At 44.1% G+C, this 13,802-nt stretch overlaps 1 protein-coding gene across 1 annotated transcript in view; it reads left to right on the top strand.

Moving 5' to 3' along the window:
• Nucleotides 1-13,802, top strand: part of LOC310854527 (SH3 and multiple ankyrin repeat domains protein 2-like) — a gene marked incomplete at both ends in the record, with an annotated part of 149,655 nt that overhangs the window by 52,586 nt on the left and 83,267 nt on the right. The window contains 6 exon segments of the mRNA XM_083759207.1: nucleotides 10,837-10,860; nucleotides 10,862-10,916; nucleotides 10,918-10,996; nucleotides 12,203-12,219; nucleotides 12,221-12,292; nucleotides 12,294-12,324. Coding sequence (XP_083615333.1) covers nucleotides 10,837-10,860; nucleotides 10,862-10,916; nucleotides 10,918-10,996; nucleotides 12,203-12,219; nucleotides 12,221-12,292; nucleotides 12,294-12,324 — 278 coding nt within the window.

Below are 13,802 nucleotides of genomic sequence, written 5' to 3'. Positions count from 1 at the left end.
GAGAGAGAGAGAGAGAGAGAGAGAGAGAGAGAGAGAGAGAGAGAGAGAGAGAGAGAGAGAGAGAGAGAGAGAGAGAGAGAGAGAGAGAGAGAGAGAGAGAGAGAGAGAGAGAGAGAGAGAGAGAGAGAGAGAGAGAGACACACACACACACAGCCAAAGACGTAAATCAACCGTAATCCCTATAGCACCTTTATCCAATCCAATACTCCCGTGCCGAAGGTGTACAATTACATCCTATAGGTCTTTTCAGTGTGTAATGGATGTTTGCAAATCTGTTCTGAAACATTAACGTTCATGTGGACCAGTGTGTGTGTGTGTGTGCGTGCGTGCATGTGCTCGCACCATCTACAGTAGCAGTAGAGTGAAGTTGAACACAGTGACAGTATGGCCCTCATTTATTAATTGAGTGTAAAATCTGCCCCAAATTCGAGTGTAGGTTTTGTAGTACACTCACGTCGCCACGGCATTTATAAAGTGATCGCAAACAGCTGATCCTTCCTTAATTTCGTTCCGACGTGTGACATCTGGCACGCCCTATAAAATCAAGCCTCGCCCTTGTTTTTGCGACATGAACAACTGCAGTATGACCTTGGAAACCATAGTTACATGACGAAAATAGTCAACACAGACGCACGCACGCACACGCAACTTGCAAGCCCAACGGCAACTGGTGTGTTGTATCTTAAATATATAAAGCACGCACGCACACACGCACACACGCACCTCAAGGCTACATGACACGCATCGCCATGAATGGAATATGTTTGTAGGCTAGGCCTATATACATTTTACCCATTCGTGCACATGCAGTGCACGGCCAAGGCGATCAGTGAGACTGTGCACTGCTGTGATAAGTGCTGTGGGTGAGTGATGCCTGGCTGCATGCCACGATCCCGTCGACTCCCGAATCCTGAAAATGATCTCGCTTTTATCTGAATGACTGTCAAAGCACTTATTTAAATGGTGAATGATTAAGCCCCTTACGCCTATAGCCTATACAATTGCAAATAGGCAAGCTGTATGCTTGTCATTGTCACTTGGAAATAAAGGCGTGCAGTCCATTTATGCCTAATATTTTTTTCACAGGGATTATATAGGCATCTGATGTCACGCTCATGCGCTCCCAAATCATCTCACAAGTGTGCTCCCATATATATATATATGTTTAACAAGGCCAGTAAAGCACTGTTTGATTAAGCACCAACTATAGTACATTGTAAACATGTTATATTGTTTTTAATTGCGCGATTTTAATTGCTTGTAAAGTTGGAAATCTCTTTTTTTTTTTTACATGTATGCCTACAGTATGTATACATACAGTTTTATTATTAACATTTTAGGAGTGAATACATATGCTTAGATGCCTGTCAGCAGGTCAGACAATGCTGCTCCGCTTGTGTAAGACAGAAAAACAGCTGAGGACAAAGGCTACGACAGCTCCCGACCTGACACACACACACACACACATACACACACACACACAGACACACACACACACACACACACACACACACACACACATACATACACGAACATACATACACACACATACACGCACATACATGCAACATACCTCCTGTGGGAGATGCTCGTCAGAAGCATGTCATCCTAACGATACTGTAGCAACTGTTGCCATGGCGATTGTCAGACGCTTTTCTTGTGTGTGTGTGTGTGTGTGTGTGTGTGTGTGCTTGTGCGTGTGTGTGTGTGCATGCAGCTGTGACCAGATTTGACTGAGAGACTGCCATCGCGCAAATTACAGCTTTTCACCAGAAGACATTTTATTTTTTTAAATAAGTGTCAGAGCTGAAATTGACATGTAAATATGAAATAAATGCCCAAACATGTAGCTAGGTGTAATGTTAGAGACCACAGAAGACATGTAAATATGAAATAAATGCTTAAACATGTAGCTAGGTGTAATGTTAGAGACCACAGAAGACATGTAAATATGAAATGAATGCTTAAACATGTAGCTATAGGTGTAATGTTAGAGACCACAGAAGTGAACCTTTCAAGCCTGTTTTCTCAACTCGTTTTCTGCAAGACATTACTCTATAAGCCATATCTCCAAAACTGGTGGGTCAAACTGAACAACCAATATGTCAATGTGAAGCTATGATTCATTGCTTTCATACGACATGAAAAAACGAAAGTTCAGAAAAATCCAATGGCAGTCCCTCAGTCAAATTTAATCACAGAGAGCATGGGACACACACACACACACACACACACACACACACACACACACACACACACACACACACACACACACACACACACACACACACACACACACCATGTATGAGCCTCAAATAGATCATTACTCATTCTCACTCTTAAGCTGTGTGTGCATGTGTGCATGCTTATACATATTACTCATATCATTACTATACTTTGTGACATGGTGAGGAACCATTTTCTTCGCAAGAGAAATGATTGCTTTATTGCATTATTTTACAGATTTATTTTTTTTACAGACTATGGGCGTGCAGAATGTAAGCTTTCAAATGACGTGTCATTAATTGAATAGCGAACACATTCATTTGAAGAAGATAGTATCTAACTATAAATGCACCATGTGTCTGTCTGTCTGTCTGTCTGTCTGTCTGTCTGTCTGTCTGTGTGTGTACTGATGTAATCTACGTAACACCAGAACCGTTGTCGGTTCTGGACAGGGCCAGAACCGACAACCCAGTGTCCATATAATATGGAGCCATGGCCTGTTCTGACATTATTCTGTCTTATTCTGTCAACTTGCATCGTTCCAAGTAGGACTCTTGAGGCCCATTGCCCCCCGCCAGCGGGGGCAGCGGCTGTCACCTCATTGGGTCAATGGAGACCCAATTGTTCTCCGTTTCCAACTCTGATGTTGTGGATTTACCCCCTTTACCCCCATGGGGTGTGAAAGTGTGAAAATCCTTTCTAAAGATTGAATAGTGTATTCTGCCCTCTCTGCTAGACCCCAAACACATTTAGGTGGATGAGGTTGTTTTTTTTCTCCCAATTTTCATATACTTAGCTGAAATATATATAGCTACAAGTTTTCCGTGTATCCCTCTATTTTCAGCTATTTTTTAAAGATTTTTGTATTCGTGCGTGCGTGCGCGTGTTGTGCGTGTGCCGTGTAGGATTAGACGATGCTGGGTCTTTATTTGCATCGCTGTCGATCCTGGATCCTGATTAAAGACTGTAGCTCCATGGAGATTACTGATGACTGGCACATATGGCAACACACACACACACACACACGCACGCACAGGCACACACACACACACACACACCACACACACACACACACACACACACACACACACACACACACACACACACACGGAGAGGAGAGGAGAGGAGAGGAGAGGAGAGGAGAGGAGAGGAGAGGAGAGGAGAGGAGAGGAGAGGGAGGAGAGGAGAGGAGAGGAGAGGAGAGGAGAGGATGATTGATTGATTGATTGACACGAGGTCTGCTAAGAGGATTTAAAACCTAAACAAAGTCTACATGCTTGTTTCCAATGGGGTCTTTCAACCTCAATTCATCTGAACATTTCATGACAGACAAATATACAGTGTGCTTTACTTAAAAAGGTTACTTTTCCAATTAAAATGACAATATTCAGGATTTAAATTCAAATATAGCAAAAATATAGCCGATCTACAAGCTCAAAGCACAGCTCACTGCGACACATGTTGACCGCTGTTGACCCACTAGATGTGTCATTGGTTAGGAATGTCACACACCCTGTGACCCACTAGACGTGTCATTGGTTAGAATGTCACACACCCTGTGACCCACTAGTACGTGTCATTGGTTAGAATGTCACACACCCTGTGTGTCATTGGTTAGATTAGAATGTCACACACCCTGTGTGTCATTGGTTAGAATGTCACACACCCTGTGTGTCATTGGTTAGAATGTCACACACCCTGTGTGTCATTGGTTAGAATGTCACACACCCTGTGACCCACTAGACGTGTCATTGGTTAGAATGTCACACACCCTGTGAGTGTCAGCTGTCACTCGGCCACAGAAAGGAACTGTTAGCATGTCTTTCAGTAGAGTAAACGCACGGCACGCACATGTGTGCATGGGTGCGTGGGTGCGTGTGTGGGTGCATGCTTAGTCTCGACAACCTACACATATCACATGATCATGTGAGCATGTGATCACGTGTAGAATGTATGTATGTATGTACATACAGTATAGTTCATACTATACATACATACATACATACATACATACATACATACATACATACATACAGTACATACATACATACATACATACATGTACAGAGTAGAATGACATATAGATATATAGATATGTATACATATCTATATGACATCTACTCTACATCTGTCTGTATACAGAGTATATAATATATATATATATATAATATATATATATATACAATGTATATAGCGCTTTTCTGGCTACCCAAGTCGCTTTACAGAACAGAAGCACAGACATTTTTATTAGAAAAACTAGTTAAAAGGTTTAAAAGGTTAAAAACTAGAAATGATACATCTAGTTATATCTAGAATGATATATCTATATAGATGTCATATATCTAGATATATATAGAATGAGGTCACATCTCTGAAGGCAAGGAGAGCAAAGGAGAGCAGCTTCCTGGAACCAGGTGACCTATTTACTGTTCCCTCCTTTCCTCCCCTCCTTTCCTTGTTCCCTCCTTTCCTTGTTCCCTCCTTTCCTCCCCTCCTTTCCTTGTTCCCTCGTTTTCCTCTCCTCCTTTCCTTGTTCCCCTCCTTTCCTCCCCTCCTTTCCTTGTTCCCTCGTTTCCTCTCCTCTTTTCCTTGTTCCCTCCTTCCTCTCCTCCTTTCCTTGTTCCCTCCTTTCCTCTCCTCCTTTCCTTGTTCCCATCCTTTCCCTCTCCTCCTTTCCTTGTCCCTCCTTTCCTCTCCTCCTTTCCTTGTTCCCTCGTTTTCCTCTCCTCCTTTCCTTGTTCCCTCGTTTCTCTCCTCTTTTCCTTGTTCCCTCGTTTCCTCTCCTCCTTTCCTTGTTCCCTCGTTTCCTCCCTCCTTCCTTGTTCCGTCCTTTCCTCTCCTCTTTTCCTTGTTCCCTCGTTTCCTCTCCTCTTTTCCTCGTTCCCTCGTTTCCTCTCCTCCTTTCCTTGTTCCCCTCGTTTCCTCTCCTCCTTTCCTTGTTCCCTCCTTTTCCTCTCCTCCTTTCCTTGTTCCCTCGTTTCCTCTCCTCCTTTCCTTGTTCCCCTCCTTTTTCCTCTCCTCCTTTCCTTGTTCCCACTCGTTTCCTCTCCTCCTTTCCTGTTCCCTCCTTTTCCTCTCCTCTTTTCCTTGTTCCCTCCTTTTCCTCTCCTCCTTTCCTTGTTCCCTCGTTTCCTCTCCTCTTTTCCTTGTTCTCTCGTTCCTCTTCCTCCTTTCCTTGTTCCCTCGATTTCCTCTCCTCCTTTACTTGTTCCCTCCTTTTCCTCTCCTCCTTTCCTTGTTCCCTCCTTTTCCTCTCCTCCTTTCCTTGTTCCCTCCTTTTCCTCTCCTCTTTTCCTTGTTCCCTCCTTTTCCTCCTCTTTTCCTTGTTCCCTCGTTTTCCTCTCCTCCTTTCCTTGTTCCCTCGTTTCCTCTCCTCCTTTCCTTGTTCCCTCGTTTTCCTCTCCTCTTTCCTTGTTCCCTCCTTTTCCTCTCTCTCCTTTCCTTGTTCCCTCGTTTCCTCTCCTCCTTTCCTTGTTCCCTCCTCCTTTTCCTCTCCTCTTTTCCTTGTTCCCTCCTTTTCCTCCTCTTTTCCTTGTTCCCCTCGATTTCCTCTCCTCCTTTCCTTGTTCCCTCGTTTCCTCTCCTCCTTTCCTTGTTCCATTCATTTTCCTCTCCTCTTTCTTGTTCCCTCCTTTTCCTCTCCTCCTTTCCTTGTTCCCCTCCTTTTCCTTTCCTCCTTTCCTTGTTCCCCTCCTTTTCCTCTCCTCCTTATCCTTGTTCCCTCCTTTTCCTCTCCTCTTTTCCTTGTTCCCATCCTTTTCCTCAATTCCTTTCATCCTCATTTCCAGAAATGGAAAGTGTAAGGGGCACGGTGGCACAGTTGGTAGTGCTGTCGCCTCACAGCTAGAAGGTCCTGGGTTCGATTCCCGCTGGGGACGCTGTGGGCACTGGCGGCGTGTTCCCTCCTCCGCGTCATCAGTGCCCATACCCGAGGCGGGGTTGGCGATAGGGCCTTTCTGTGTGGAGTTTGCATGTTCTCCCCGTGTCCCCTAGGGTAGAAACCCTCACAAAAACATGCCGTAATCCTGGTCTCTAAAACTACCTCCCCTGTCCAGCCGGGGCACCTGATGGAGGGGAAAGGAACTGGTCGAATAACGTGTCCCTTCCACGTGCTACGTCCGGCCGGGGAAATTCCCCTCTGTCAGGTGAAAAGAAGCAGCTTGGACTCCTCATGCATAGAGGAGGCATGAGGTCAGTCCGCTGCCCCCCCAGGTTGGCAGAGGAAGTGTAGCGCCCAGGATTACATTAGATTACAATTTACAATTTAGGCATTTAGCAGACGCCTCTTAATCCAGAGCGACTTACAATAAGCAAGAACAAAAGCATGGGAATACATCACAAAAAAGCATTTATCATAAAACATGCGTAAGCTAAGAAAGTAACAGTGGAATATCTATATTATGATATTCCACTGTTAGATAATTGGCAATTTGGCACTGGGTGAAAAAGAAAAACTGGGTTACAAAATCGTGGGATAAAAATTTAAAGGAAAACTAGAAAAAGTGCCCTTCTGGGCACAGGTCTCCACAGGTTATCCACAGATCCGTGCAGTTAGAGGTAAAACACTTTTGGCCAGTTATAGCGCCACCTTGAGGCTGAGTTGAAATTGTTCATGTGGCATTTCGTCCTCGGCCTAGTGGGAATGTGGGTGCACAATTTCAGGGAAATCACGCGATGTGTTCATGATTTGCAGCATTTTGTTGAAACTGAGCACTCCTGTGAATTTTGGAAGCCAATCTTAACCAATCAGTATGGAGTCTGAGAAATCTGAAAGACCGGTTTGGTTGAATGGCTCTAGAGAGACTGTGTACCAATTTGCGTGATGTTTGGACAAAATCTGTAGGTGTGCTGTGCAAAAACTTGTTTTGCACAAAGCGGCCTCCTGTGGCGCTATAACAGGCCGTTCTGGAAAGTTTGGGGCAGAGGTTCATGGTTGGCATCCAGGGAGTGTGTGTGCAAAATTTGGCATCGACCAGGTTAACGGTGGCTGAGATTAGCTGGTCACGGACGGACGGACACACGGACGGACGGACGGAGTGCAAAACATACTCTCCCATGCCTTCGGCTGGTGGAGACAAAAAAGAAATGGAAAGTGAACTAAAAACACCTCAATATGGTAATAATACTGTGCAACATGGTAAGCCCTTGTATAGGCTAGTACTTGAGTAAATATACTGTAGTTACTTTGCACCACTGATTGAGCAGCCAATGATGGCATGCTAGACATAATCAGCCATGATTATGCGTTAAAATCAGCGTTGATTATGTTAAAACAGTTTCCGTGCCAGGAATGGATTACTCCAGGTTATTGTCGCTGCCATACACGACAGACCCCGCCTTTTGTTTTATGTGTTTAATCCGCCGTAATGTAATAAATAAAAAGAAAATATGTTGTTCCAGGGACCCCCCCCCCAGAAGCAAAGATTTGAGTTACTCTGAAGAATATATATTCACAGATTTGCACCACCACATTTTCACGATTTTTCAAAAATAGCAGACCTACAAGCTATGAGCTTGTAGATCTGCTATTTTTCAATAGCTAAAGTATAACATAATGCTTAAACACCAAAAGGGTTCCCGCCTTAAATGGTTTTAACTCCTGACAAAACATGACAATAAACAAAAAAAATGTTGAGCCGGATAATTAGAAAGTAACTAATTAGAAAGTAGAAAAGAAAACTAATTAGAAAGTAGAAAAATACTTTGAAACATCTATGAAAATATTGAAGGAAAATTATCTTCCTTATCGTCATTGTGAAAGGGGGCGGGACCTGCAACAGATTTTACGGGGGCCAGTTCTAATTGCAGCTAAATGAATTTAGTCCCTTGTTTGTGCCGAATCTGGGTTGTATGTACATGGTTAATTGAACTCCTCTGGTGTTGTGGGTGTGGACCTTCGTTAACATTAAGGAAGTATCTAGACAGGTACATGGGTATCTTAGTGAAGTATTTAGACAGGTACATGGGTATCTTAGTGAAGTATTTAGACAGGTACATGGGTATCTTAGTGAAGTATCTAGACAGGTACATGGGTATCTTAGTGAAGTATCTAGACAGGTACATGGGTATCTTAGTGAAGTATTTAGACAGGTACATGGGTATCTTAGTGAAGTATCTAGACAGGTACATGGGTATCTTAGTGAAGTATTTAGACAGGTACATGGGTATCTTAGTGAAGTATCTAGACAGGTACATGGGTATCTTAGTGAAGTATTTAGACAGGTACATGGGTATCTTAGTGAAGTATCTAGACAGGTACATGGGTATCTTAGTGAAGTATTTAGACAGGTACATGGGTATCTTAGTGAAGTATCTAGACAGGTACATGGGTATCTTAGTGAAGTATTTAGACAGGTACATGGGTATCTTAGTGAAGTATCTAGACAGGTACATGGGTATCTTAGTGAAGTATTTAGACAGGTACATGGGTATCTTAGTGAAGTATCTAGACAGGTACATGGTATCTAGTGAAGTATTTAGACAGGTGCATGGGTATCTTAGTGAAGTATTTAGACAGGTACATGGTATCTTAGTGAAGTATTTAGACAGGTACATGGGTATCTTAGTGAAGTATTTAGACAGGTACATGGGTATCTTAGTGAAGTATTTAGACAGGTACATGGGTATCTTAGTGAAGTATTTAGACAGGTACATGGGTATCTTAGTGAAGTATTTAGACAGGTACATGGAGGTATCTTAGTGAAGTATTTAGACAGGTACTGGGTATCTAGTGAAGTATTTAGACAGGTACATGGTATCTTAGTGAAGTATCTAGACAGGTACATGGGTATCTTAGTGAAGTATTTAGACAGGTACATGCGTATCTTAGTGAAGTATTTAGACAGGTACATGGGTATCTTAGTGAAGTATTTAGACAGGTACATGGGTATCTTAGTGAAGTATTTAGACAGGTACATGGGTATCTTAGTGATAGTTATCTAGACAGGTACATGGGTATCTTAGTGAAGTATTTAGACAGGTACATGGTATCTTAGTTAGTATTTAGACAGGTACATGGGTATCTTAGTGAAGTATTTAGACAGGTACATGGGGAATCTTAGTGAAGTATCTAGACAGGTACTTGGGTATTAGACAGGTACATGGGTATCTTAGTGAAGTATTTAGACAGGTACATGGGTATCTTAGTGAAGTATCTAGACAGGTACATGGGTATCTTAGTGAAGTATTTAGACAGGTACATGGGTATCTTAGTGAAGTATTTAGACAGGTACATGGGTATCTTAGTGAAGTATTTAGACAGGTACATGGGTATCTTAGTGAAGTATCTAGACAGGTACATGGGTATCTTAGTGAAGTATCTAGACAGGTACATGGTTATCTTAGTGAAGTATTTAGACAGGTACATGGGTATCTTAGTGAAGTAATTAGACAGGTACATGGGTATCTTAGTGAAGTATCTAGACAGGTACATGGGTATCTTAGTGAAGTATTTAGACAGGTACATGGGTATCTTATAGTATTTAGACAGGTACATGGGTATCTTAGTGAAGTATTTAGACAGGTACATGGGTATCTTGGTGAAGTATCTAGACAGGTACATGGGTATCTTGGTGGTGTAGCAAATCTTGTGGACCATACCCAGTGCAAGATGCTGTACTCTGTCGTCGACCCTAAGCCATTCCAGCCTGTCAAAGTGGGCAGGGGTGAGGTGGGTTCGGGGGCTGAGGCGGAGTAGTAGCCTGACCACTTCCTGTTGACAACTCGACTGACAGCCCAGCAGACCAATCACAGTACAGGGTGGCCCTCATGGGTGGGTGTCTTTCATAATTTCAGAATCAATATAGCAGTGTGTGCTTACACCCAGTCACCACTAAGGGGTGCTGTATCACCATTTGAAGCACATACAGGGACCAGCAGTGTGTGAGGTCACAGCCACAGCACAGGCCGTTTCTGAGTCATTTATTCAATTAAATGTATTGCTTGATGATTGGCATGAGAAAACATACAGGGTATAAAGCTTTTATGTAACTTTGGGACAATAGTAAAAAAAAATCTCAAGCCTATTTAAATAGTATACAAAAAAACCCTCAGATTTAAGAGGGGGTCCGCATCCAGCTAAACTGGTTATGATGTTGTATTTGGCCTCTTGTATTTGACCCCCCCCCCCCACACACACACATCTGAAAATGTGACGCTTTTATTTGTATTCAATTTACATTTTAACAACATCTTGTTTGGGGTCACAAATATTTCCAGATGCGGCGGCCTTGAAAACACACACACACACACACACACACACACGCGAACACGCACACACGCACACACGCACACCACACACACACACACACACACACAACAGATCACTGATCAGAGCGTCTCTCTCTCTCTCTCTCTTCTCTCTCTCTCTCTGTCTCTGTCTCTGTCTCTGTCTCTCTCTGTCTCTGTCTCTCTCTCTCTCTCTCTCTCTCTCTCTCTCTCTCTCTCTGTCTCTGTCTCTGTCTCTCTCTCTCTTCTCTCTCTCTCTCTGTCTCTCTCTCTCTCTCTCTCTCTCTCTCTCTCTCTCTCTGTCTCTGTCTCTGTCTCTGTCTCTGTCTCTCTTCTCTCTCTCTCTCTCTCTCTCTCTCTCTGTCTCTGTCTCTCTCTCCTCAGCCCCGGGGGTCCCCTCAGAGTCGGGGAGGAGGAAGCTGTACAGTGCGGTCCCGGGCAGACATTTCGTGGCGGTCCGCTCTCTACACCCCCCAGGCCGACGGGGAGATCGCGCTGTTCAAGAGTGACCGGGTCAAGGTCAGTCACACCAACAACACATGCAGTGCTGTCACAATTTACCCATTTTTGACCTGAGATCAGATTCTATAAATGTCTTCTACATCCTGACAGTTTTCTGAAAAAGCTATGTTTCTATGTCAGTCGTTCTTCGATTTTTCAAAAATAGCAGACCTACAAGCTCGTAGCGCGCCACTCGGTGGCGCGCTATGAGCTAGTAGATCTGCTAAAGCTAAAGCATAACGTAATGCTAACACCAAAAGGGGTTCCCGCCCAAAATGGGTTAATACAAAGAAAGTATCGCGATCTAGATTCAAACACCATCTGATTTCTAACTTTGAGCTTAGCTTACGCAATGATTCATGATGACTTGTTTATGTATACGATGTATTACCATGTTCTTTTGTTCTTGCTTACTGTAAATCGCTCTGGATTAAAGGACCACTTTACCACTTTTCAACCTTCAACCTTCACCTGCAATTTATTTCTACTCTGTGGTCTCATAGGAGGGCTGTGGGCAGTTCAGAAACCGTCCTCCAGTGACATCATCGATGGGGAATACAAGCTAATAGAAACTGCAGAGCTTTCTATAGTCCTGAAAAGTTGCAATGCGAAAAATGGAAGCCATCGTTCTCACGATAATAAAAAGTAGTATAGTAGAAAAATCGTGCCATTTTATCATGATTATTAGTGAGGACCTATTATATGAAGATAGGTTGAAAAGTGGTGAAGTGGTCCTTTAACAGCGTCTGCTAAATGCCTACATTTTAAATTATAAATAAATTGCAAGAATGGTGCAGCACTAGTCCAATTCATTTTTAGTTACTCTTATGTTTTGCTACAAGAGAGAGACTTTAAGAAAGGTTTAAGTCTTTAAGCACTTTGATGTTGTCTGTCTGTCTGTCTGTCTGTCTGTCTTGTTTTAAAAGTACTCAACTCCAGTATAGTATTTAAAAAGAGTACATGCTTTTAAAAGTACTCAAATCCAGTAGTATCCAAAACATGATAGATGCTTTCAACTTATCGACTAAATCTACAGTTGATTTTGTTGACAAAAATGTATTCTTGATGGCGTCGACTGGTATAATGCCTATTTTTTACACTTGGTAGCGTGCTGAAAAAATCTACAAGCTCACCACGTGTCATGCTGCGACGGGCTGCCTGTGAGCTTGTAGATCTGCTATTTTCAGAGCGCCACCATGACTTGTCTTGTGTCCCCCCCCCCCCCCCCCCCCCCCCCCTCCCCCTCCAGTGCTGAACGTGGGGGAGGGGGGGCTACTGGGAGGGCAGTGCGCGTGGACAGGTGGGCTGGTTCCCCGCTGACTGCGTTGAGGAGATCCCTGGCTGCCAAGCCCGCTGCGGAGGAGAGGAGCTGTAAGTATTAGAGCAAGTATAATTTTTTTTTTCTTTTTTTTACTTTTGTATGTTCAGAAAGGAGTAGGTTGAAGTGAAACTTATATAACCCTCATAACGTCATATTTGGCGGACATTTGACCTAATTTCTCACAAGATAGCAGATCTACAAGCTCATAGCGCGCCACGAGCTTGTGGGTCTGAGCTTGTAGGTCTGCTATTTTAGAAAAGTTGTGAAAATGTGGCGCAAATCTTTGAATATATATTTCAGAGCAAACATTTTTAACTAAGATCTTTGCTTCTAGGGGGTCCCTGGAACAACATATTTTGAGATGGGGGTCCGTGGCGCAATAGAGATAATTCTGGGGGTCCTTGACATGAAAAGGTTGAGCACCACTGACATTTAGAAACATGGGTTTTTCAGAAAACTATTTGGATTAATAGAAGCCTTTTTTTAATCAGTCCAAAATGTGTTAAATAGCCGGTATGAAGATGGAATGAGTGTCTGATTGGATGAAGTGAATCATGTGAATGTGAACGGCCGCCGGCAATTGCACTGAGTTCCCTGATTGAACTTGCTCTGCGCATGACAGGCGCGACATTGACATTGAGTGGGCGAGAGGTTATGATGCGGCGCTACGCCCATCCTGACAGGCGCGACATTGACATTAAGCGGGCGAGGTTACGGTGCGGCGCTACGCCCATCCTGCACAGCCTTTTGTGTGTGTATGTCTGTCCACATGAGCACGGAATGCGCTCAGCTGATTGGCTGCAGAGCACGGATTGTATGGATGTATGACGATGAGAGCGCCACTAGCTTCATACAAGTGTACACACACACACACACACACACACACACACACACACACACCCCTATACAGGATTCCTATACAGGATCTGGTCAACAAAAACACAATACAAGGTTTCTTCGACTATGCATGCACCTCCTGGTACCACAGGACCTAAAAAGGCCCTTAAAACAAGGCTCCAGACATCCCAAAACAAACTGGTCAGGCTACTATATTGGCCTCACTCCCCAAAGTCCAGAGGGAGGGCAGAATCCATTTGTACCGGCCGGCCCGTCGGCCGGTGCGATGGGTCGGCCGGTCCGTGGATAGGTCGGCCGGATCGTTTGATATGTCGGCCGGTCCGTGGATAGGTCGGCCGGTCCGTGAAAAAAGAAATAATAAATAAATCATTTTTATTTTTATTTTGTACCGAAATGGTAACTCTGTCATTTCTCTACCGTTTTGGACGGGGGTGGGCTCATTTGAATCGTGTCGCCCCCCTGGGGGCGTCTTTGGGGGTCTTGGGGGTCTTGGGGGTCCGTGGGGGGTCTTGGGGGCCGACCCACCCACGGACCGGCCGGCCGGCCTATCCACGGACCGGCCGACCTATCCACGGACCGGCCGACATATCCACGGACCGGCCGACATATCAAACGACCGGCCGACCTATCCACGGACCGGCCGACCTATCCACGGACCGGTCCGACCTAT

Source organism: Protomyctophum parallelum (assembly GCF_964188405.1).
Source record: "Protomyctophum parallelum genome assembly, chromosome: 2".
NCBI lineage: Eukaryota > Metazoa > Chordata > Actinopteri > Myctophiformes > Myctophidae > Protomyctophum > Protomyctophum parallelum.
This window is presented reverse-complemented; position numbering and strand designations above follow the sequence as displayed.